This window comes from Manis pentadactyla, chromosome 5 (assembly GCF_030020395.1).
Source record: "Manis pentadactyla isolate mManPen7 chromosome 5, mManPen7.hap1, whole genome shotgun sequence".
In the NCBI taxonomy this organism is placed as follows: domain Eukaryota; kingdom Metazoa; phylum Chordata; class Mammalia; order Pholidota; family Manidae; genus Manis; species Manis pentadactyla.
In genome coordinates, this window is record NC_080023.1 from 158067615 (window position 1) to 158091663 (window position 24049).

General features: G+C 45.3%; 1 protein-coding gene across 3 annotated transcripts in view; it reads left to right on the top strand.

The window, feature by feature from the left end:
* Positions 1-22988, top strand: part of MANBAL (mannosidase beta like) — a 35378-nt gene extending 12390 nt beyond the window's left edge. Inside the window, exons 3-4 of one of the 3 annotated variants that reach the window (XM_057502984.1) lie at positions 3676-3775; positions 22038-22988. In XM_057502984.1, the coding sequence (XP_057358967.1) occupies positions 3676-3775; positions 22038-22039 (102 nt within the window). In that variant the 3' untranslated portion in view covers positions 22040-22988. Of the gene's footprint in view, positions 1-3675; positions 3776-19760; positions 19932-22037 lie in introns of all 3 variants that reach the window. The other 2 variants (XM_036902332.2, XM_036902333.2) reach the window with 2 other exon arrangements.
* The last annotated feature ends 1061 nt before the right edge of the window (positions 22989-24049 follow it).

Below are 24049 nucleotides of genomic sequence, written 5' to 3' on the forward strand. Positions count from 1 at the left end.
TATTATCAAGTCCCCACCCATACCCCAATGCAGTCACTCTCCATCAGTATAGTAAGATGCCACAGATTCACTATTTGCCTTCTCTACGCTACACTCTTTTCCCTGTGATCCCCCACACCATGTGTACTAAACATAATACCCCTCAATCCCCTTCTCCCTTCCTCTCCACCCACCCTCCCACACCCTTCCCTTTTGGTAACCACTAGTTCCTTCTTGGAGTCTGAGTCTGCTGCTATTTTGTTCCTTCAGTTTTGCTTTGTTGTTATACTCCACAAATGAGGGAAATCATTTGGCACTTGTCTTTCTCCGCCTGGCTTATTTCACTGAGCATAATATCTTCCAGCTCCATCCATGTTGTTGTAAATGGTAGGATTTGTTTTCTTCTTATGGCTGAATAATATTCCATTGTGTATATGTACCATATCTTCTTTATCCATTCATCTACTGATGGACACTTAGGTTGCTTCTATATCTTGGCTATTGTAAAAACTGCTACGAAAAACAGGGGTGCATATGTCTTTTTGAATCTGAAAAGTTGTATTCTTTGGGTAGATTCCAAGGAGTGGGATTCCCGGGTCAAATGATATTTCTATTTTTATTTTTTTGAGGAACCTCCATATTGCTTTCCACAATGGTTGAACTATCTTACATTCCCACCAGCAGTGTAGGAGGGTTCCCCTTTCTCCGCATCCTCACCAGCATTTGTTGTTCTTAGTCATTTTGATGCTGGCCATCCTTACTGGTGTGAGGTGATATCTCATTGTGGTTTTAATTTGCATTTCCCTGATGATTAGTGATGTGAAGTATCTTTTCATGTGTCTGTTGGCCATCTGAATTTCTTCTTTGGAGAACTGTCTCTTCATATCCTCTGCCCATTTGTTAATCGGGTTATTTCCTTTTGGGTGTTGTGGTGTGTTAAGTTCTTTTTTTTTTTTAGTTAATTATTTTTTATTGAAGGGTAGTTGACGCACAGTATTACATTACATTAGTTTCAAGTGTACAACACAGTGATAAAACATTTATATACATAATTCTAGGTTCCAGCTATCACCCTACCAAGCTGTTATAATATCTTGACTATATTCCGTATGCTATACATTACATCCCGGTTACTTATTTACTTTACCATTGGAAGTCTGTCCTTTTTTTTTTTTTTGTGAGGGCATCTCTCATATTTATTGATCAAATGGTTGTTAACAACAATAAAATTCTGTATAGGGGAGTCAATGCTCAATGCACAATCATTAATCCACCCCAAGCCTAATTTTCGTCAGTCTCCAATCTTCTGAGGCATAACAAACAAGTTCTTACATGGAGAACAAATTCTTACATAATGAATAAGTTACATAGTGAACAGTACAAGGGCAGTCATCACAGAAACTTTCAGTTTTGCTCATGCATTATGAACTATAAACAGTCAGTTCAAATATGAATACTCATTTGGTTTTTATAGTTGATTTATATGTGGATACCACATTTCTCTCTTTATTATTATTATTTTTAATAAAATGCTGAAGTGGTAGGTAGATACAAGATAAAGGTAGAAAACATAGTTTAGTGTTGTAAGAGAGCAAATGTAGATGATCAGGTGTGTGCCTGTAGACTATGTGTTAATCCAAGCTAGACAAGGGCAATAAAACATCCACGTATGCAGAAGATTTCTCTCAGAACAGGGGGGGGGGAGGTTCTAAGCCTCACCTCTGTTGATCCCCAATTTCTCACCTGATGACCCCCCTGCGACTGTGCCTGTCTTAGGTTGTTCCTCCCTTGAGGAATCTTACCCGTCTCTGGCTAACCAGTCATCTTCCGGGGCCATACAGGGAAATGTAAAGTTGGTAAATGAGAGAGAAGCCTTATTGTTTGAAATGGTTAGCTTTTTATTTCTTTGCATATTTATGCCCTGTGGCTTCTATGCCCAGCATTTGTCTTGAGGTATCTTTACCACTTGGAAGAATTATGATACTCGGTAAATTTGATATGAGGCACGAATTCTATTTAAGGGTTGTAATTAGGAAAGAAGAAGAAAAGCTATAGAAGTAGCAGGCAGAAGAAAACATGGGAAGATTGATTATTTCTTTGATATATCTTCTTTTTTTTTTTTTTTTTTTTTTTTTTTAATAATTATTTTTTATTGAAGGGTAGTTGACACACAATATTACATTACATGAGTTTCAAGTGTACAACACAGTGGTAGAACATTTATATACATAATTCTAGGTTCCAGCTATCACCCTACCAGGCTGTTACAATATCTTGACTATATTCCTTATGCTATACATTACATCCCGGTTACTAATTTATTTTACCATTGGAAGTCTGTCCTTTTTTTTTTTTTTTTTTTTTTTTTGTGAGGGCATCTCTCATATTTATTGATCAAATGGTTGTTAACGACAATAAAATTCTGTATAGGGGAGTCAATGCTCAATGCACAATCATTATTCCACCCCAAGCCTAATTTTTGTCAGTCTCCAATCTTCTGAGGCATAACAAACAAGTTTTTACATGTAGAACAAATTCTTACATAATGAATAAGTTACATAGTGAACAGTACAAGGGCAGTCATCACAGAAACTTTCGGTTTTGCTCATGCATTATGAACTATAAACAGTCAGTTCAAATATGAATACTCATTTGGTTTTTATAGTTGATTTATATGTGGATACCACATTTCTCTCTTTATTATTATTATTTTTAATAAAATGCTGAAGTGGTAGGTAGATACAAGATAAAGGTAGAAAACATAGTTTAGTGTTGTAAGAGAGCACATGTAGATGATCAGGTGTGTGCCTGTAGACTATGTGTTAATCCAAGCTAGACCAGGGCAATAAAACATCCACGTATGCAGAAGATTTCTCTCAGAACGGGGGGGTGAGGTTCTAAGCCTCACCTCTGTTGATCCCCAATTTCTCACCTGATGGCCCCCCTGCGACTGTGCCTGTCTTAGGTTGTTCCTCCCTTGAGGAATCTTACCCGTCTCTGGCTAACCAGTCATCTTCCGGGGCCATACAGGGAAATGTGAAGTTGGTAAGTGAGAGAGAAGCCTTATTGTTTGAAAAAGTTAGCTTTTTACTTCTTTGCATATTTATGCCCTGTGGCTTCTATGCCCAGCATTTGTCTTGAGGTATCTTTACCACTTGGAAGAATTATGATACTCGGTAAATTTGATATGAGGCACGAATTCTATTTAAGGGTTGTAATTAGGAGGGAAGAAGAAAAGCTATAGAAGTAGCAGGCGGAAGAAAACATGGGAAGATTGATTATTTCTTTGATATATCTTCTTGTAGAGTAACTTCAGCATGTATAGGTTTTAAGCTACTACTTAAATTGTGCACACACATTAACATAATAGGAGTATAGTTACATAACCAAAGCATATCTGTAATTACCAGCCATCTCCAGTGAAACCAAGAAAACCAGTTAGGCACCTTAGGCATTTGTGAAAACTTATCTATGATATGGTGGATATTGTCCAACTGAACTTGAACAGTCTGAGAGAAATCAGACAAATTAAAACAACCCATTCCTGGGGAATGTTCACATCCCTTATGTTCTTTTAACAGTAAATAGTCTGTAGTTGTAAGATTTTGGAGCGCTACAATTTGCACTTCTCCTAATTCTTGGTTGAGTTCCAACAGTATAGATCCAGTCAAATTTGTTGTTTTACTGTATGCACAGGCCAGCTTAGATATCTCCTTCATTGCCATGGCAAGTCCAGGAACCGGTGGGATGAGTGCATCTACAGCTGTAGCAGTGCGTGGATCTTTGTTGGGGGCGTGTAAGTTCTTTATATATTTTGGATGTTAACCCCTTGTTGGATATGTCATTTACAAATATATTCTCCCGTATTGTAGGATGCCTTTTTGTTTTGTTGATGGTATTCTTTGCCTTACAGAAACTTTTTAGTTTGATGTAGTCCCATGAGTTCATTTTTGCTTTTGTTTCCCTTGCTCGAGAAGATGCATTCAGGAAGAAGTTGCTCATGCTTATATTCAGGAGATTTTTGCCTATGTTGTCTTCTAAGAGTTTTATGGCTTCATGACTTATATTCAGGTCTTTGATCCATTTTGAGTTTACTTTTTTGTGTATGGGGTTAAACAATAATCCAGTTTCATTCTTTTGCATGTAGCTTTCCAGTTTTGCCAACACCAGCTGTTGAAAAGGCTGTCATTTCCCCATTGTATGTCCATGGCTCCTTTATCGTATACTAATTGACCATATATGGTTGGATTTATATCAGGGCTCTCTAGTCTGTTCCATTGGTCTATGGGTCTGTTCTTGTGCCAGTACCAAATTGTCTTGATTACTGTGGCTTTGTAGTAGAGCTTGAAGTTGGGGAGCATAATCCCCCCAGCTTTATTCTTCCTTCTCAGGATTGCTTTGGCTATTTGGGGTCTTTGGTGGTTCCATATGAATTTTAGAACGATTTTCTCTAGTTTGTTGAAGAATGCTGTTGGTATTTTGATAGGAATTGCATTGAATCTGTAGATTGCTTTAGGCAGGATGACCATTTTGACAATATTAATTATTCCTATCCATGAGCATGGGATGTTTCCATTTATTGGTATCTTCTTTAATTTTTCTCATGAGTGTCTTATAGTTTTCAGGGTATAGGTCTTTCACTTCCTTGTTAGGTTTATTCCTAGGTATTTTCTTCTTTTTGATGCAGCTGTGAATGGAATTGTTTTCCTGATTTCTCTTTCTGCTAGTTCATTGTTAGTATATAGGAATGCCACAGATTTCTGCATATTAATTTTGTATCCTGCAACTTTGCTGAATCAGATATTAGATCTAGTAGTTTTGGAGTGGATTCTTTAGGGTTTTTTATGTACAATATCATGTCATCTGCAAGCAGAGACGGTTTAACTTCTTCCTTGCCAATTTGAATGCCTTTTATTTCTTTGTGTTGTCTGATTGCTGTGGCTAGGACCTCTAGTACTATATTGAATAGAAGTGGAGAGAGTGGGCATCCTTGTCTTGTTCCAGATCTTAAAGGAAAAGCTTTCAGCTTCTTGCTGTTAAGTATAATGTTGGCTGTGGGTTTGTCATATATGGCCTTTATTATGTTGAGGTACTTGGCCTCTATCAGTCTTCTTAAATTTATTGAGACTTGCTTTCTGGCCTAGTGTGATCCCATTCTGGAGAATATTCCATGGGCGCTGAAAAAGAATATGTATTCTATTGTTTTTGAATGTAATGTTTTGTATATAACTGTTAATTCCATTTGGTCTAATGTGTCATCCAAATTCACTGTTTCCTTATTGATTTTCTATCTGAGTGATCTATCCGTTGATGTAAGTGGGTGTTAAAGGCCTCTCATTTTATTAGTCAATTTCTCCTTTTAAGTCTGTTAATATTTGCTTTATATATTTAGGTCCTCCTCTGTTAGGTGCATAGGTACTTAGAATTGTTTTATCTTGCTCTTAATCTTTATATAATGTCCTTCTTTGTCTCTGTTAGTCTTTGTTTTAAAGTCTATTTTGTCTAAGTATTGTTGTTCCAGCTTTTTTTTCATTCCAATTTGTACAGGGTATCTTTTTCCATCCTTTCTGTTTCAGTCTGGGTGCATCTTTTGGTCTAAAATGAGTCTACTGGGGAGGATCACGGGAAGATGGCGGTGTGAGTAGTTCAGTGGAAATCTCCTCCTAAAAACATATATATTTATGAAAATGCAATAAATATAACTATTCCTAAAAGAGACACCAGTGGATGCAGTACAACAGCCAGGATACATCTACATCTGCGAGAACTCAACATCACACGAAGTGGGTAAAATACAAGCCATGGCCAGGCGGGACCCGAATGCTCCCCGACCCCAGAACCCGGTGGGAAGAAAGGAGTTGGAACGGGGAGGGAGTGAAAGCCCAGGACTGCTAAACAACCAGCTCTAGAAATCCGTACCCGGAGTGCAGACACAAGGTGCATGGGGTGCTGGATATTAGCAAAACAGAAAAGCAAAACCTGCAGGCAGGTCCCCGCAACCAGTGGCCCTCAGACAAAAGAAAAGCAAGTCCTTTTTGCAAGTCTTAAAAAGACAGGGACCCCCACAGCTGGACGAAGTCGTCCCCGCACACTTAGCCAGCAGCTGGGAATCCCGGGGAACTTTAGGCACCCTAAACCCCTGGGCATCAGTGCAGCTCTGAAGCCCTTCACGGCACAAAGCAGCCTGCCAGTCGTTCCCCCAACTGGCGCGGACCCCGACACACCGGCCCTGTAGTGGGAGAGTGGCAGCATGCACTGGGGGCGGCGGCGCCAGAGGGGACCGGGAGTGGCCCGCATGCGCCAGCAGCACTGGAGGGGACTGGGAGTGGCTTGTGCAAGCCCGCCGTGGTGGTGACCAAACAGCCTGGGAGCGGCCCATGCACACCGGCGGCAGTGGTACCCAGAGGAGCCCGGGAGAGGTCTGCGTGGGAGAGGCCCGCTTGCACCTGCAGCAGTGCCAGAGGGAGCAGCTGTGCCCCCAGCAGCTGACGGGAATCCCAGCACGATGCACAGCTGCCTGGGCCAGACCCAAAGGCCGCTGCTGGCACACAGCTGCCCAGCAGGGGTGCCGCTATTGCGGAGGAGTGCACCTGGTGTGCCTGCCACTCACCGCAGGGCTCCGCCTCTGACGGAGACCCCGCCCACAGCAGCTTAGGGGATTAACCCGGTGGCTGGTCCAGGAGTGCGGGTAACCAACACAGGCAGTGGAGAAGGGCAAGCCATCCAGCAAGCAGGAAAGGACTTTCTTCTCCCAGCTGACACACCTGCAACCTACCTACAGCCACCACTATCACCATGAAAAGGCAAAAAAATTTAGTCCAGTCCAAAATATTTCAGACAATCCCTGAGAGAGGATCTGCAGAGACAGACCTAACCAGTCTCCCTGAAAAAGAATTCAAAATAAAAATCATAAACATGCTGACAGAGCTGCAGAGAAATATACAAGAGCTAAGGGATGACGTCCGGAGGGAGATTATGGAAATGAAACAATCTCTGGAAGGATTTATAAGCAGAATGGATAAGATGCAAGAGGCCATTGATGGAACAGAAACCAGAGAACAGGAACGCATAGAAGCTGATGCAGAGAGAGATAAAAGGATCTCCAGGAATGAAACAGTATTAAGAGAACTGTGTGACCAATCCAAAAGGAACAATTTCCGCATTATAGGGGTACCAGAAGTAAAATGAGTCTATTGGCATACTACAGTTTGGGAGAATATATTTGTAAATGACATGTCCAACAAGGGGTTAACATCCAGAATATATAGAGAACTCACATGCCTCAACACCCAAAAGGGAAATAACCCTATTAAAAAATGGGCAGAGGTTATCAACAGATACTTCTCCAAAGAAGAAATTCAGATGGCCAACAGGCACATCGCTAATTTTCAGGGAAATGCAAATTAAAACTACAATGTGATATCACCTTACACCAGTTAGGATGACCATCAAAAAGACTAGGAACAACAAATGCTGGTGAGGATGTGGAGAAAGGGGAACCCTCCTACACTGCTGGTGGGAATGTAAACTAGTTCAACCATTGTGGAAAGCAATACCGAGGTTCCTCAAAAAACGAAAAATAGAAATACCACTTGACCTGGGAATTCCATTCCTAGGCAATTTACCCAAAGAAAACAACTTCTCAGATTCAGAAAGACATATGCACCCTTATGTTTATTTCAGCACTCTTTACAGTAGCCAAGATATGGAAGCAACCTAAGTATCCATCAGTAGATGAATGGATAAAGATGTGGTACATATACACAATGGAATACTATTCAACCATAAGAAAGAAACAAATCCTATCATTTGCAATGACACGGATGAAGCTAGAGGGTATTACGCTAAGTGAAATAAGTCAGGCAGAGAGAGACAAATACCAGATGATTTCCCTCATTTGTGGAGTATAACGACAAAGCAAAACTGAAGGAACAAAACAGCGGCAGACTCACAGACTCCAAGAAGGGACTAACAGTTACCAAAGGGGAGGGGTGGGGCAGGGAGGGAGATGGAGATGAAAAGGTATTATACTACTTTGTTTTTTTTATCTTAATACTAACTTTTAAGCGATTGATCTACTACATCTGGTATATGTTCGCATTTATCAGTGAAATTTTCACTTTCATACTTTTCTTGCTTCTAGTTCGGGTCTTTTCCTCATAAAAAAGACCCATTAGCATTTCTTGTAAGGCCAATTTAGTGGTGGTGAACTCTTTTAACTTACATTTATCTGTGAAGCTCTTTATCTCTCCTTCCATTCTGAGTGATAACCTTGCTGGGCAGAGTATTCTTGGAGGTTTTTCCTTTCTGCACTTTGAATATATCATGTCACTCCTTAATGGCCTGTGGAATTTCTGCTGAATCAGCTGATAGCCTTATGGGGTTTCTCTTGTAGGTAACTTGTTGCTTTTAAGATTCTCTCTTTGTCTTTGATCTTTGACATTTTGATTAGGATGTGTCTTGGTGTGGACCTCCTTGGGTTTATCTTCTTTGGGCTCTCTCTGTGTTCTGGGCCTAGATGTCTGTTTTCATCCGTAGATTAGGGAAGTTTTCAGGTAATTCTTCAAATAAATTTTCTATTCCTTTCTCTCTTTCTCCTTCTGGGCTTCCTATAATGTAAATGTTGGATGTTTGATACCGTTCCAGAGTTCCTCTAGCCTATCCCCATTTCTTTTTATTATTATTATTTTCTACTATTCAGCTTGAGTGCTTTCTATTATTCTTCCAAATTGCTGATCCTTTTTTCTGCATCCTCTAATCTGCTGTTGATTCCCTGTAGTGTATTTTTCATTTCATTTATTGTATTGTGTTCTTCATCTCTGATTGGTTCTGTATTATATTTTCTGTCTCTTTGTAGAGGTTCTCACTGAGTTGCTACACTCTTCTCTCAAGTCTGATGAATATCTCTATAATCATTATTTTGAACTCCTTATCTAGTAGATTGCTTAACCCTGTTTCACTTAGTTCTTTTTCTCAGATTTGCCATGTTCTTTTGTTTCAAGCGTATTCCTCTGTCTCTTCATTTTGTTTGATTTTCTGTGCTTGATTCTATGAATTAGTAGGAAGGACTACCTCTCCCAGCCTTGAAGGATTGGCCTTATACAGGAAAGTTTTCCTTAGTAGACTGCGTGTGCCTGATGGTTTTGGCTGGCTGACTTGAGGCCTTGTGAGCATGAGCTGGGGTGTCTTTGTGTCAGGGCTCTCAGGGTGTGGTTGGAGGGGGGCACAGTTGGGGATGCACAATTGGAGGGGTTCCTAGGTGGATACTGATGGGGTCCATGCTGGTGGGGAGGAAAGCCCTGCCACTTCAGCTACCAGCTCTGTGCCCATGGTGCAGTAGTGGCTCAGGTGTGCTCTCCAGGGGTGGGCAGTAACTGGCTGTGTACCCATGGTTCAGTCCCAGGCCCAGGCACGACTCCCAGGGAACCCCCATGCCCACAGCTACTGGCTTCATGTCCAAGTCTGCAGTGTAGCAGTGGCTTGGTTGCGTAGCAAGGACTGGCTCCAGGTTAAGCCCTACCTCTGCAGCTACTGGGTTGGCACCCATGGTGCATTGGTGGCCAGGGTGCACTCTCCAGGGGTTGGTGGAGACTGCCCTCAGGGCAGCTGTGGCATGAATGCAGTATCTAGGTGATGTGTGTGGGTGTGGTTAGGGGCTGGGCAGCCCCTAGACCAAATCTGAAATCAGTATGTGTACCCTAACCCTGCTTCCTGCATCACTATCAATGTGGGGAAGGAGTGCAAACAATGACTCTTGCCAGAATTCTGATCTGGAGAGAGTTCCAGCTGCCAAATGGCAGGTGCTTTAAATTGGCAGTTCTATAAATTGGGTTTTTTCACTTGTAGTCTACATGCACTTTAAAGCATAGATGTTTTCTATGCCCCAGGTTAGGGAATCTGTGTACAGGTCCCTCAGTGATATCCCTCCCCTCTATGGGGCATTGCTCTGGGGATGGGGTTCCCTGTTACTCTCTGTCTCTTCTGCCACTTTTTCTATCCTTCTCTGTGCAGAAGGTGAGCACTCAGTCCTCAGTTCTTACTCAAGATGAATTGTGTGTAAGTGTGGATTGGTGTGGAGATGGGAGGCGGTGGGTTCAAGATCTCTCTACACCACCATTTTCCCAGAAGTCCTCTTTATTCTATAACTGTACACCCTCCTTCCAGCACCCTCCCTTTTCTCATGACATTGATTTGTTGAAGAAAGCAGGTCATTGTCATGTAAAAAATCCAATCCAGGATTTGGCTGATTGCATTCATGGTGTCATTTAGCATGTTACTCTGTTCCCCTTATTTCCTCTCAACAGGAAATTTGATGCAGAAGCTTGATTCAATTCAGATCAGGTTATTTGGTGAGAACATCTCATAGCTGGTGCTATTATTTCCTGTTGTGTGTCATTATCATGCATGTGGTGTCTTATTGTCATACATTTGGAGATTCTAGGCTTGATCAGTGGGTTCAGGTGGTGTTAGCTGTACCTCTATATAAAATCCCCATCAGTCTTTCACCTAAATTGTTTTAGCATCCATTAATAATCATTGCTTAGATCCATTATTTCCTTCTGCATTTATTAGCAAGAATTCTTCAGTGAAGAAGACCTTTTCCTCATCACCTGTATGGTTACTCTGAAATGCTGTTCATACTAAAAGGCTGGATAAATGGTTCTTCCCTTCACTAGTTTTCAGAGTAGTGAGTTTAGGCTCTAGCAACCTCCAGTGCTGACAAATGAAGTTTTGATTTTCATATATCATTTGGAACATACATTTTTATATATTTGCTATATTTTACTTTTAGTTTTTTTAATACTCAAATGGTCACAATGGGAGCCCCAACAAATTGTGTGAAATACTGTCTAAGAGGGAAGTTCATTAGAGACTCATCGCCTAGGGTTTTATCAGAGACAGGTAACATAAGCACCCTCTGCCAGAATTCTAGACTTCCAGAAGAAAGCAGGAATTCAGCATAAACTATATTGTTTGCACAAACAGTTTAGTTACAGTGATCCATTCTTATCAGTTCTGGGAATTGTAGGAACCACCCCAAGTATAGTTTCCCAGATGCCAGCCAAGGGCCAACCCTGCAAGCAGGCTTTTCTAAGGATAGCAGTTGTTTTTTTTTAATGTTAACTCTATTCTGCACACCTACACTGTACATCTTATGATTTTGAAATAACTAATACTGCTTTTTACTACTAACAGTAAGACACAGAATGAAATTTAAGATTTCCCTGTCATTCTTTTTGACCCTAGGATATGTCCTAGGAGGGCTGTATGGTCAGTGTACTGTGTTTAGTAATTCTTTTCGTCATATAGGTATATTCCCATCATGACATGCAGTTAGGTTAATTTGCTTCAATTTGTTTTTATTCTCAGGGAGCTTTTTCCTTTTTGAATTAATTAAAAAATTATATAAAATATTTCTCAAAATCAAAACTATATGATAGTCATAGACATTTCCTTTAATTTCAATATCCTCTACTCCATTCCCTTGACAGGTAATGATTTTTATTATTTTGATTTATCCTTCCTTTGTTTCTTTCTGGAAACATAAGCAAATGCATATATATATATGTACTGTGTATATGCATATATAACATATATATATACATATATATATATTTTTTCATATGCCCCCCTTTGACACACAAAAGACAGTGTACTATTAAGCATAGTTTCACATCTTTCTCTTTTCACTAAACAGTATACAGTATTCTGGAGATACATTTATCCTGGAGACAACTGTGAACCAGAAATCCTGTATATATAGCTGGGATGATGATGGGGATTAACTGATGCAATGGGGAATCTGGCAAAGGAGCAGGCTTGGGTGGGGCTGGAGCAGGAGCATGCTGAGTTTAGTTTTAAACAGATGCCTTGAAAATACCTAAGTGGTTCGGTCAGGTAAGCAGTTGGACCTGCAAGTGGGAGGAGGGTCTGTGCTGAGTGTGTGGGGGTTGATAAGATATAATTGAAGCCATGGGAGAGGGTGATGTGTCCTAAGGAGAGGATATGGGGAGAAGAGGGTCTAAGCCCTAGCCTTGAAGAGCTCCAGCATTTAGGGAATAGGCAGAGAAGAAGGAGCAGAGAGTGAGGATAGACAAAACTTTGGTGAACATGGACAGGCTCACGGCCTCTGGATTGTTCTGTCCATCTCCATTTCTTATTCTGGTATTTTGAGAAGGAGGTCATGATTGGTACTTTTCCCACCCATAGTTCTATCACACTATAAAAACGTATTCCCTGTGCTCTGGGGCTCTGTCCTCACAGACAAGGCATGCTATTGGGTATTATAAATAACAAACATTTTTATTGTCATTGGCCACTGATGAGGCCTGCTGAGAGTCCCAAGGGACGGAGGTGATGAATGTTTTGTTTTATAGGCAGAGATGTCAAGTCAGAGGTGTGTGGCCTTTTGGAGAGCTGCAGCCGCTCACCTCCTATTGTATTCTTAACCCTTTTAGGCTGGCTGCAGAGGCCTGGGTCAGTTGAGCAAACTTTCAGGAAAAGGGGTGCCTTCTGATCTCTTTGAGGTTTTCAGTGGTGCAGTGTGTTGATGTCTTTCGAGGCAGAAAGTCAACAAAGGGCTCAACAATATGCTTTCACCTGTCTACTCCCCTACTCTGTCATTTTGAGTTTAACTTGGGACAACACACTCATCTTTTAAAATGTAAATATAGTATGTAACATCTCATTTTAATTTATCTTGCAGTTTAGGGGAATAAGTCTCCACAAGTGAATCATCTTCATAACTGAAGCTTACTGTTTTGGCTTTTTTTTTTTAAAGCTTTTTGATGGATCCAGTAACAAAAAATGCATTACTGCTTATTTATTGGGGTATCAGGCCAACAATTGGACCCTGATAAGCAGAGATTCTACTGCCAGCTTTCCTCTGTGTGTCCCCATAAGGCAGCCTTCTTTCACTCCCCAAACTCCCAGAGAAATGGGAAGGAAACACAGTATTCTGGCACAAACAGCCTTACAAAGAGATGGTGAGTCCCGAGACTGTGCATAGAGGTTGTGCTGGGATTTGGAATTTATATGGGGAGGAAAAAATGGGGGTTTTACCTAGGGCCAGGAAGCTCTTAGGGAGGAAGGGAGCCTGTGGGAGTAAGGAGACCTGGTGGGGACTCCAGGCAGCCCCAGGGCAGGAGGAAGTACCTGGAAGTGGAGGGTCCCAGTAGGTGAAAAGGGCAGAAGTGGGGGTGGGAAGACCCAGAGAACAGTCTTGCTTTTTTTTGCTGTTTTGCTTAGGGCAAAATCATCCTTCTTGCTTGGCCTATAGAAACAAGGTTTATTAGTGGCTTTTTGGGTCAGAAGATAATATTTTTGGCTCCAGATGATGGGAAAGCAAAAGAATGTCTTTCCTGTTGTTCCAGTAAGCTGATTTTTTGCAACTAGTTTATGACTTCAGTACTTCAATACTTAGCAGATTATTTGAAAGCTCTTTTGGGGGTAATCAGGAAAGAAAAAAGGAACACATACAAATGCTTCCCACCCCACCCCCATCCTTTTCATAGGAGCAAGAACTAATTCCCAAAATCAAAACCAAAGTCCCTAGAATCCTAAGCCAAATGAGAACCTTTTCTCATTGACACCTCATTAAACTGAGATTCGAGAAAACAAATGTTTGAGCCTGATTGAGGCCTAGGCCACACTTAATCCAAGTATTTTCTTGTAGGCTGGATTCTAAAATATAAGATAGTAGATCCTTATCCTGTTTCTGTCTAGTCCAGAATGGCAGATATACTTCATCTTTCATGCCAGGTTTGCTTCATTGTATGGATGTCATGGTGAAAAGGATTCTAGGCCTTCTTCTAGGCTCCAGAATTAAATAAATGGATCAATGATGGCTACCATTGGCAAATGGCTAGGAGGTGGTGATGCAAATTGACTGTCCTTGGACTGGCCCCCTGATTCTCCATCTGACTGAACGTACCTGGGGAACTTTCAAAGGCGTGGGCTGCATCCATAGAGATTCTGATTGAGTTGTTCTGTGTAGCCTCTGATCATATTTTCTTACTGTGCACAGATGATTTTGTTATGCAATCACTGGTCTAGTTCTTACACCAGTTCCCTGAAGCACAAACCAATTTTGGGAGGACAGAAGGTGTTCAGTTCTACATGTGTCAAATTTGAAATAATAGCAAGACATCCAAGTGGGAAAGGAAGAGCCAGTGAGAAATTGGGGATAGAGACCTGGGAATTATTTGGTCAACATAGCATTATTACTTGAAACCCTAAGGATGAGTTGCTGAGCTTTTCAAGAAAAATTAAGATCCAGAAGAGGCCTGAACTTTGGACATGCCCATCCTGCTTGAAGTCGTTGCTGTGCAGTATAGATACAATGAAAACATGTCCCAGAGCAGGGATGCAGCTGGGCCTTTGGAAGGGGTGGGAACCAGGGACCCCACCACCCACCATCTGCATCCCCTCTGTGTCCCCTCCCTGTCTTTCACTTCTCTTACCTGAGCGGGCACTACTTCCTCTACTCACTATCCCTGTGGTGAAATGAAACATGGCCACTAACAGTTCTCCAAGTTCATATCTTTTAGCTACAGCATGGAATGAGCTGCCTTCCTACTTGGTCCCAATTCCAGAATCCCCAGGGAAGGAACTATGGCTGATCTAGTTTGGGACAGCTGTGGCTAGTGTGGGAGGGGAGGGCCCTGTGGAGTGACCTCTGGGAGTAGTGGGGGGAAGGTCAGTTCCCAAAGCAGCAGGAGTGTTGTGCAAAGCTCCATTCCTCTCACCCTCTCAGGAGACAGGGCAGGGCACTGGGCAGAGGACTAGGAGACTGTGGTCTCCCTGAAAACCACCGAGTGGTTCATTCAAGGAGAACACATGTAAAACCCAGTCCCCACGGAGTCTGGGCAATAAGAATGATTGAACGATTGAGGAAAAGCTGCTCAGTTTGACAACGATGCCATGGCGCTGCTTTCCTTCAGCATTTGCTTTCAGTAGAACAGAATTCTTACTGGGGAGTTCCTGGACCCCTAGGGGGCCCCTAGATAGGCTTCAGAGGTCTGTGAGCTCGCTGAAATTGTATACTGCAACACAGTGTTTTTATGCTCAGGCATATTTTCTGGGAAGATAGTCGGTAGCTTTTCTCTAAGTGGTGTGCAGTAGTTTAATGAGGTGGGAGCCAAATTCCAGGAGTTTAAGGAGTAGGTAATGAGGAAGTAAAGGTAGGGAGCCACTCCTTCCCCTTCCCCCAAGCCTGCTGAGCTTATTCCCAAGCCTCTTTTGGATCAGTTTCTACCCAGAAGGTTGATCCAGTCAACTCTAAGCGAGTGGGTGTTTTAGTTCAGCAACTCACATAGCAGAGTTCATCTGGGAGTTAATCATAAACTCTCCTCGTAGTTGAAATGCTGACTGCTCTAATCTCTTCATATGTTTATGTCACACCTCCCCAGCTGTGAGCCCTGAGGCAGGTACCTACACTTCCAGTCGGCTGTCCTTGTGGATCTCTACTTTCCCCTTGTATTGATGGGGACTCGTTCCCTTGAAAGTTCTGGAATCCGCTCCAGGAGTTTCCCAGAAAGAAATTCTGTTGGCTCTTAGAACTGGGAATGTCAAGGCACAGCTGGGTTCAGAGGCTGAAAAGGTCTTCAGGGCTTTCTCTCTCTACCTTTTGGCTTCATTCTTAGGCCCTTGCACATGTCAGAAAGATGGCTACAGCAGCCTCAGTCTGCATCCTTTTTGTTCATGATACACAAGCAAGAGAAGCCATTTCTCTGCCTATGCTAACTTCCCAAGTCTCATAGAAGGCTTCTGCTTGGCTCTGACTTGGTCCCATGCTCATACCTAGCCCCCAGGTGGGAAGGGGCAATGGGTACCATTTCCGGCCAGGCCACATTTGACTGGTCACTCCTGTGGCCACAGTGACTGAGAGCACCCCACAACCATACAGGTTGGGGAAAGGGCAGAGTCCCAGTGGAAAGGGGGTGTTGGGCAGACAAAGACAACTGATGGCCAGTGTGGAGACCCAGTGGAGAACTCACCAGAATTGATGGCAGGAGTGGTGGGTTTCAGTGTGATGTCCACATAGACTTCTCTATCAACCAGAAAGCTCTGTAGTATTTGGAGCCCTGCAAAGGATGGAGCCTTTCTAGGGGCAGTGGGGCAGGGACCTGGAAGTTCAAGACCCTGTGGGAAAATTCTGCATGAGGGCCTTGATTTTAAGTTAGGCCCCTGATTGCCAGCAAAGGCTGCCATAGTGAATAATTGACGCGGGCAAGTGTATACCCATTCTCAACACCTCAGGAAACAGGCTTGCAGAACCAGCTATGCAATCTGCCCTGTATTTTTCTAAGCTTAGAAGGAGTTTGCAGTTGAATCAGTTAGCAGGGTGTTTCTTAATGAGCCATTCTTGAGAGATTGCTGTGTGGTGCGCAGGGCAAAGGGATGAACATGGTCTGCAGGTGTGGACCAGCTGGTGGGAGAAATGGCCAAACACACAATGAGCCGCAGACCAGCCAGTGGGAAGGGCCTGCCATCATGCTCAGTTGTGTCTGGAATGGGCTTCTGAGGCTGTTCTTGCTAATCACAGTTCTCCTCGCCTGCCAAGCGTGTCCTGGACTCTGTGTCTCTGTTCGCCTGGGTGAGCCCACGTGGATGGCCTCCCCCGCTCCCGGTTTCAGCTAGTCCTGTCCTCCTCTCAAGGCCAGTGCTAGTTCCTCCTCTGCAAGGACTCCTCAGCCCCCACCTGCCCAGGGCCTCATGCAGGAGTGCGCAGTGGAAGAGCCAGAGCTTCAGTGTTGGGCGCTCCTGGTCTGAGCGCTGCCCACCCTTCACCTCCCTGAACGCATGTCCCGAGGTATTAAAGGAGGGCGTTCATGGCTGACCCACAGAGTTCTTAAGGATCCAGTCCGATAAGGTGTGTGAGGCTGCCTGAGCATAGCACAAATGGGTTTTTTTCTCTGAACCATTTTAGAGGCAAGAATGGTTGCAGCCTGTGTAGAATGACATTTTGTCCTGATTTATTGTACTAAATGTACACTGAACAATACAGTGGAAATATAAAATTCTGTGTGCTTTCCCTGCTGGAAGGGATTTGACGCATTGTGGCATGGATTTGATTATTTGAATCTGATGAATAGCAGCAATTTTCTGGCCTCGTAAGTGGCTGTGGAGCTGCTTCATTATTGATGATGCCTGTGTCCACAGAGGATGGCTGGTGGGGGAGCTTTTCTGTTACTCCGACAGTGTGATTGCTGAGGAAACTTAAAACATGCTTCAGAGAAGGCATGGTGTTTTCAGATTTAAAGGTGGGGCTGTAATGGTCAAAATCTGCCATCTGCCTGGCTTATACCAGTACATTGTGCATTTGAAGAAAATTAGAAGTGAGCCATTTGTTCAGGCATTCTTGCCAGTTAAGAATTTGGAGCTCCAGCTCTGTGTGGCTAGGACCCCAACATCTGAATTCAGTGTAACAGCTGCCTTGCTAACCTGCAGCTCGGGGGCAAAACAGCTGTGCCCCCACTGGACCTGGCAGGGAGTCCCTTTCCTGGCTTGTAGAATGGGGCTTAAAGGGCTGGATTGTTAGGGTGGTGGAAGGCACAGTGAACTGATGTTTTTGAAGTACCCCCATGGTGCACACTGCTAAGTGTGAATTCTCTTCTTCATCACCTTGTGGTGCATGCACTGGGAGTGGATAGATGGGGATGGAATGCTGAGTACCTGTGCCGAGGATGAACGGGAGCAGAGTCTCTGGGAGGTACTGGCTGGCCAGGCGTCCATAGTGACAGTGGATTGCACGAGGGCCTGTGGGAGACAGGGTCGGGCCTGGAGTGGAATGTCCCTGGGGCCATGCGGAGGCTCCTGGGATTTGTCTTATCTGAAGGGGCAACCAGCAGCACCTTTTGTTGTTTTAGGAGAACAGACTCTGGAAGTAATATGGCGGATGGTGAAGAAAACTTGGGAAGCTGTTACAATGAGAAGGGCAGACAGAGGACCATAGGGTCTGAACTGGTGCAGTAGTGTGTGTACAGGGGGACCAGAGGAGTCAAGAGCCCCCCTGAAATTAGAATGGACAGGACCTGGGGACAGATTGGATGCGGGGGCATGAGGGAATCATGAGAATTCAGGAATGACTTGGAGCTTTCTAGCTTGGGTAACTGGGTGGGTGACAATGCCAGAAACTGAGGGGGGGGAGAGAGAGGGAGGTCCGGGGTGAGGAGGAGACAGAGTACAGTCAGATGCCTCCATGACTGTAATATGCACACCCACCCACAGAGCGCTGCTTTCAACTGTGAAAAATAAAGCATGACTCGAGGAGCACTAACCCACTTTCCTGGCTCCTATCCCTGTAGGAACTTCAGTCACAGACAAGAGGGTTCTGAGTGACCCCTCGACAGAATCCAGAACAAGCTGTTTCGTCCTTCTGGAGTCCCTGTGGTTCCAGTTGGTGCTAAAGAGACAGTAGATTTCACAGTTAACTCGGAGTCTCAGTCTCCATTAGCCCTGAGGTCCCTAGGAGACCTTGGGGAGGCCCATATAACCATTAGGAAGTTAGGTGCAAGTCCTGGCTCTGCTGCCAACCAGCTGAGACCTTAGGCAAGTCACATAGCCTCTTGGAGTGTCTCCTCTTTCAGCTATAGAATGAGACTCATTATGACACTTGTGAGGCAAAAATAAGGTATGTCCAGATGCCCTAACACAGGGCCTTGCCCACTGGAAATACCATTAGCAGCTCTGTGGCCTCTGTTTCTGTTGCTGCTACTTTTATTGGTGGCTGTATCCAGCCATAGTTCAGGGTGTGTATGTGGGGTTTAAAATCTGCTTGTGTCCTCTGAAGGGTGCTCATGGAGAAAGTGAGGCCCGGTCCTAAATGTTGTATTTTCACGATGATAAACCAGAGTAAAGTTCCCATGGTTATGGGAGAGCTTGCCTGTTCCTTCATTTCCTTCATGCATTCATTCAGCCGCAGTTAAAGTTGTTAAGGAACTCACCAGCGAGTAGGGAACTCATCAGCGACATGAGAACATGTAACTATGGTGAAAAATAGAGACATTATAAGGTTCCCAGTACCCGGGGGACAGGTGGGCAGAGAGCAGAGAGGGTGTGACCTGCTGGAGGCGGAGGAGCAGAGAAGGAAGGCTCGGAGCGTGCTCTCAGGCTGGGCCGAGGCAGGTTGGATGGGTGACCTCCTCCTTCTGACGGCCAGCGGAAGCCTTGGGGGCTGACCCCGTGCTCCGGGGTGGAGAGTCGGCCTCCTCAGATGCCGCTGCAGGTGTGGGGCAGGAGGCTGTGGGTGATGGAAAGCCACGGAAAGGCTTAAGGATCTGCACTTAAACTCATCTGACAGACAGCTAGGTCCGGAGGGAGGTCTGGCGAGGGAGAGGTCTGTGAAGTGCCGGGAAGGGGGAGGCGCCTGAGAGAGGGAAGCCCTGGGGAGGGCAGCTGGGTATCACACCCCTCTGGATTCTGAACCGGGCCCCACTGGAACTGGAGAAGGCCCCCAGCTCTGAGCTTGCAGCGGGGCTCCAGCCCTGGAGACGGAGAACAGGCCTTGGCAAGTTCGCTGTGCAGAAACTGTTAATCTGTCAGGGCCTGTTTGCCCCGGGCACCCTGGGGCTGACTGTTTTCCACTGGCCTCACAGGTTCTGTGTGGGGGCAATTTCTAGCTCCTAAGGTCTCTAAAGGCACGGTGCCCTGTGGGGTTTGCCTTAAACAGTAGCCTTGCTGCCAGACTGCTGTTCAGCCTGTGCATTTGACACACTGGCTCCTCTGAGGTTTTGTTTGTTTGTTTTTCGAATGGGTTTTTCTCTTTTCTTTTTTCCAAGTTACATAAACAATATCAGCACCAGGGGACAGGCTTGAGAAGTCCAGAGCTGCAGTCAGGGACCCAGCCAGGAGAAGGGCTGGCCTGCTTGTTATCTTGGGAGGATCACCCAGGGGTGCCTGCGACTGAGCTGGGCCTTTACCCCTGGTGTCTCAGCTGGATAGCTGGCAGGGTGAGGAGGAGATAATGGCCGATAAGAGGGAGCTGACAGGCCTCTGGACCGGCTGGAGGTCAGGACTCGCCCCTCCCCAGCTGTGGTCTGCCTCTTCTGTTAGATGGAGGCTGGGGGCTCTGGTGAGCAGGGAGGATAGAGAATAAAGCAAGCTGGAAGCTGGGAGTTGGTCCGCTAAGCACAGCAATATCTTTCTCTTCCAGAAAAAGTGTGCTCTCTCCTAGTATTCTTAGTTTGCTTTTTGTTTTCCTGTTTTAAATAAGAACACAGGTACTGAGAAACATTTCCTTACTGTAGTGCCAGGAGCAGTGTGCTTGGGACAGCCACTGCCCAGCTCATTTCTTCCAAGAGGGGATTTGAGGCCAGTGTCCCCACATGTTTAAAGTTTTCAGAAAAAGCTAGGAATCCAGATTGAGTGAGAAATCTCCCAATTGGCTCGAATCCTTAAAAATAAACACTGCAAGCCAAATGGAGGCTGTCCACAGGCCGGACAAGGCCCGGGGCCATGGTTAGTGTTCTCTGTGCTAGATGGGCCTCACCACTGTCCTGCCTGGCTGTGCACAGCCCGGTGTGATTTGTCACCTAGGGGAGGAGAGGACACTCGACAGGATTGAGTCCACTCGAGATTCTTCTCTGACATAAGCTGTTGGGCCGGGGCAGGCCAAGTACTTTACCCAGAGTCCACTTTCTTTATCAGCACAACTAAGGACAGGACTGGATCTGTAGTTTTGAACCTTTTTTAAGCAGCAGAACCTTTGTTTAAACCAAATCTTACAGGGAATAAATCACAGTGTATATGACAGATGAAAACCAGAGCTGCCCCAGTTGTAGGGAGAGTGTGGAGCTCGGTCCCAAGGCTGCCTTCTGCCTCCCTCCCAGGGCACCTCTGCCAGGCCCCTCAGAACAGTCTGGTGGCTGCCCACCTGTGGCTGGTGCTCTCCACCCCTCCCATCCCTGGCGCTCTGTAGGTTGAATGGGAGGAGACCAGCAGGGCTGGAAGGAGGGCAGTCCACAGCAGGTGGGCCCGTAGCTGGCTCCTCACCTGAGTTCTGCCCAGTCCCTGCACAGGGGTGACCAGACAGCCCCTGGGTGTAGCGATATGGTTTTTTTTTTTTGGAGAGGGCATCTCTCATATTTATTGATCAAATGGTTGTTAACAACAATAAAATTCTGTATAGGGGACTCAATGCACAATCATTAATCAACCCCAAGCCTAATTCTCAACAGTCTCCAATCTTCTGAAGCATAACGAACAAGTTCTTACATGGTGAACAAGTTCTTACATAGTGAGTAAGTTCTTACATGGTGAACAGTGCAAGGGCAGTCATATCACAGAAACTTTCAGTTTTGATCATGCATCATGAACTATAAACAAGTCAGATATGATTATTTGTTTGATTTTTATACTTGATTTATATGTGAATCCCACATTTCTCCCTTATTATTATTATTATTATTATTTTTTAATAAAATGTTGAAGTGGTAGGTAGATGCAAGATAAAGGTAGAAAACATAATTTAGTGCTGTAAGAGGGCAAATGTAGATGATCAGGTTTGTGCCTGTAGACTAAGTATTAATCCAAGCTAGACAAGGGCAACAAAACATCCACGGATATAGAAGATTTCTGTCAAAACGGGGGATGAGGTTCTAAGCCTCACCTCTGTTGATCCCCAATTTCTCACCTGATGGGGGTGTAGCCATATTTACTGGGTGCTTCCCATGCATTTTCCCTCACATCATGCCCTCGAAGGTACGTGTCACTATTTCCATTTCATGGATGGGTAAACCAAGACACAGAAGGAGGAAGCGAGTTGGCCCACAAGGTCACTTAGCTGGGACCTGGAGGAGCCCAGATTTCTCCTGGGCCTATGAGGCTCCAAGGGCTGCCTTCTCCCCTTGGGGCCTCCTCTCTTCCTCACAGAGAACTGCCACGCTCCTAGGAGCAGGCCTGCATACAGGTGGATCCTGGGCCCCAGCAGTGATGATTCCCGTCCCTTGTGTTTCTGGGGCATGCTTCAGTTTGCAGAATTCCTTCTGACATGGTCTCATTTTGCTGGTGCCAGGATGATTTGTCTAAGCAGGACTCTCCTTTCTGTCACCATGCAGGAGGCAGAACCATCTGAGCCCAGAAGCGCGGAGGTGATGAGGAAGCCCAAGACTACTGCTCCTGCGAACAAGAGGCCCAAGAAGGAGGCCAAGAAGAAGCGGTAGAAGAGAGGCCTGCGGAGCAGCGGGCAGGGTGGGGCAGGGCGGGGGCCTGGGCTGGGCAGCCCTCCTGGGACTTAACGTCCTGTTTCCTCACTGTGTCCCAGGCTCAGGGGCTGAGGTGGCTGGGATGCCCTCTGACCAGAGATCTGTATTTTTATGACAGTCCCTAGGTCCCTGCTGGGCAAACCACCACTTCCTCTTCCTTCTGCTTCCTTGACCCGTTAGAGTCAGGGGGGCTCAGCACCCTGTGGGCAGAGACTGTCTTAGAAGTCTGTTTGTTCAGAAGTCAGGTCAGCTCACAGAGTCATGTTTCCTTACTTAATCATCACGTCCAGCCTTGGGTCCTCCACCTTGTGGATTTACACTACATGTTAGAGTTTGTCTCGTGCTGACAGGCACTGCCCTCTGCCACTATTTGTGCACCGCAGACCTGCTAATCAGTTGCCTTTGTCTCTGCTTGTGCAGATGGAGCCAGGCCAGGCCTCCCAGTTGTTTGGGTCAAGATGCCATGGCCATTGCAGTGTTAGGGGGCCCACTAGTGCAACAGGCAGATCTGAGAGGTGCTGGCGTGAGAGCTAGCAGAAGACGCCAGCCAGGGTACTGCCTGGTTCTCCTCCAGCAGCTGGAAGGGATTTGGCTGAATGAGTGCACCTTCTCAGGCCCAAAATCTCTGAGCCTCTTGAAAGGGAGGCTTGTCAAGCTCCAACCAGCCTTTCTTCATCCTATCATAGCACATTCAAGGTGTGCCTGTTGGTGCCCACTTATACCTGCCTCCAGTTTTTTCAACCCCTGACCAGTGAGGAAAAGTGATTTGGGGAAATAAATGTCAATAAACTTCCCCACATGCTGGATGTCCTGTGTGTTGCCTGCCACTGAGGGAAAGGGGGAACCTGGGTCCCTGCCTGGGAGTAAGGAAGGGGCTTATCCCGAGAAGTGGGACAGTGGGCCCACAATGGCCAGAGCGGGAGGCAGTTCTGGTTAGAGTAGCTCTGCAGGCCGAGCTATTCTGGGACAAGTTTCAGGAAGGGTCCAGCCAACTGCTTCGTGTGGCCCTTAGTCACTGGAAACACTGTGAACATCCCTGCGTGTGTGAGTTTCCACTGGGACCAGGCCCCACTCATTCCCCAGTTCCTGTTGCTGGAGGAAGACGCTGCTTGTCCTCAAAACGGTCTGAGAAAAACCAAGTCGAAGGCTTCATATGGCACAGGGTGGATCCCCCAAGTTCAGTGCACGTGCCCTGAATCAACTGCCAGGATAAGCCTGGTAACTCTGGTAACTCCCATTTGCCCAGGTGGTTTAAGTTTGCCAAACACTTTTCCAAGTGTTGTCACAACCAATAAGGAGCGTGTATCGTCCCCATAGGAGACTTAAGTCCAGACTGCTTGAAAGTTCCAGAACTCGGGTTTGGATTCAAGTCTATGGCCCTTGGTATTTAACAAATAGTAAGTGTCCATAGGTGTGGTATAGTGGATGCCTCCACCCTGCTGCAGAGCATGGTAGGCTCTCCCAGCCCTTAGGGTTCTGGAGATGTCTAGGGACTGGAGCTCTTCTGCATAACAAAGGGCCAGTGGGGGCCAGACACTAGCATGAGAAGGGGCTTCTGTGGAGTATTTTTGTTCACGAACATATACTGGGAGTCTCTTAGATGCCACGCAGCAGCAAGGCACTGAGGATGCAGAAAGGAGGAAGCTTCCCAGAAACCCAAAGTGAGCCCAGCTTAGTGGGAGACTCAGACATGTAAACAGGCTTGGTGTCGGGTGTTCTGCAACACCCAGCTCAGTCTTGGAGGGTCAGCACAGCCACCTGGCAGAGGAGAGGTGACAGGGCTGAGTCCTAAAGGCCCAGCTGGAGTTGAGAACAAAGGGAAATTATGCTGGGGGAGTTGGGGCCAGATCTCTGGAGCTGCCCTG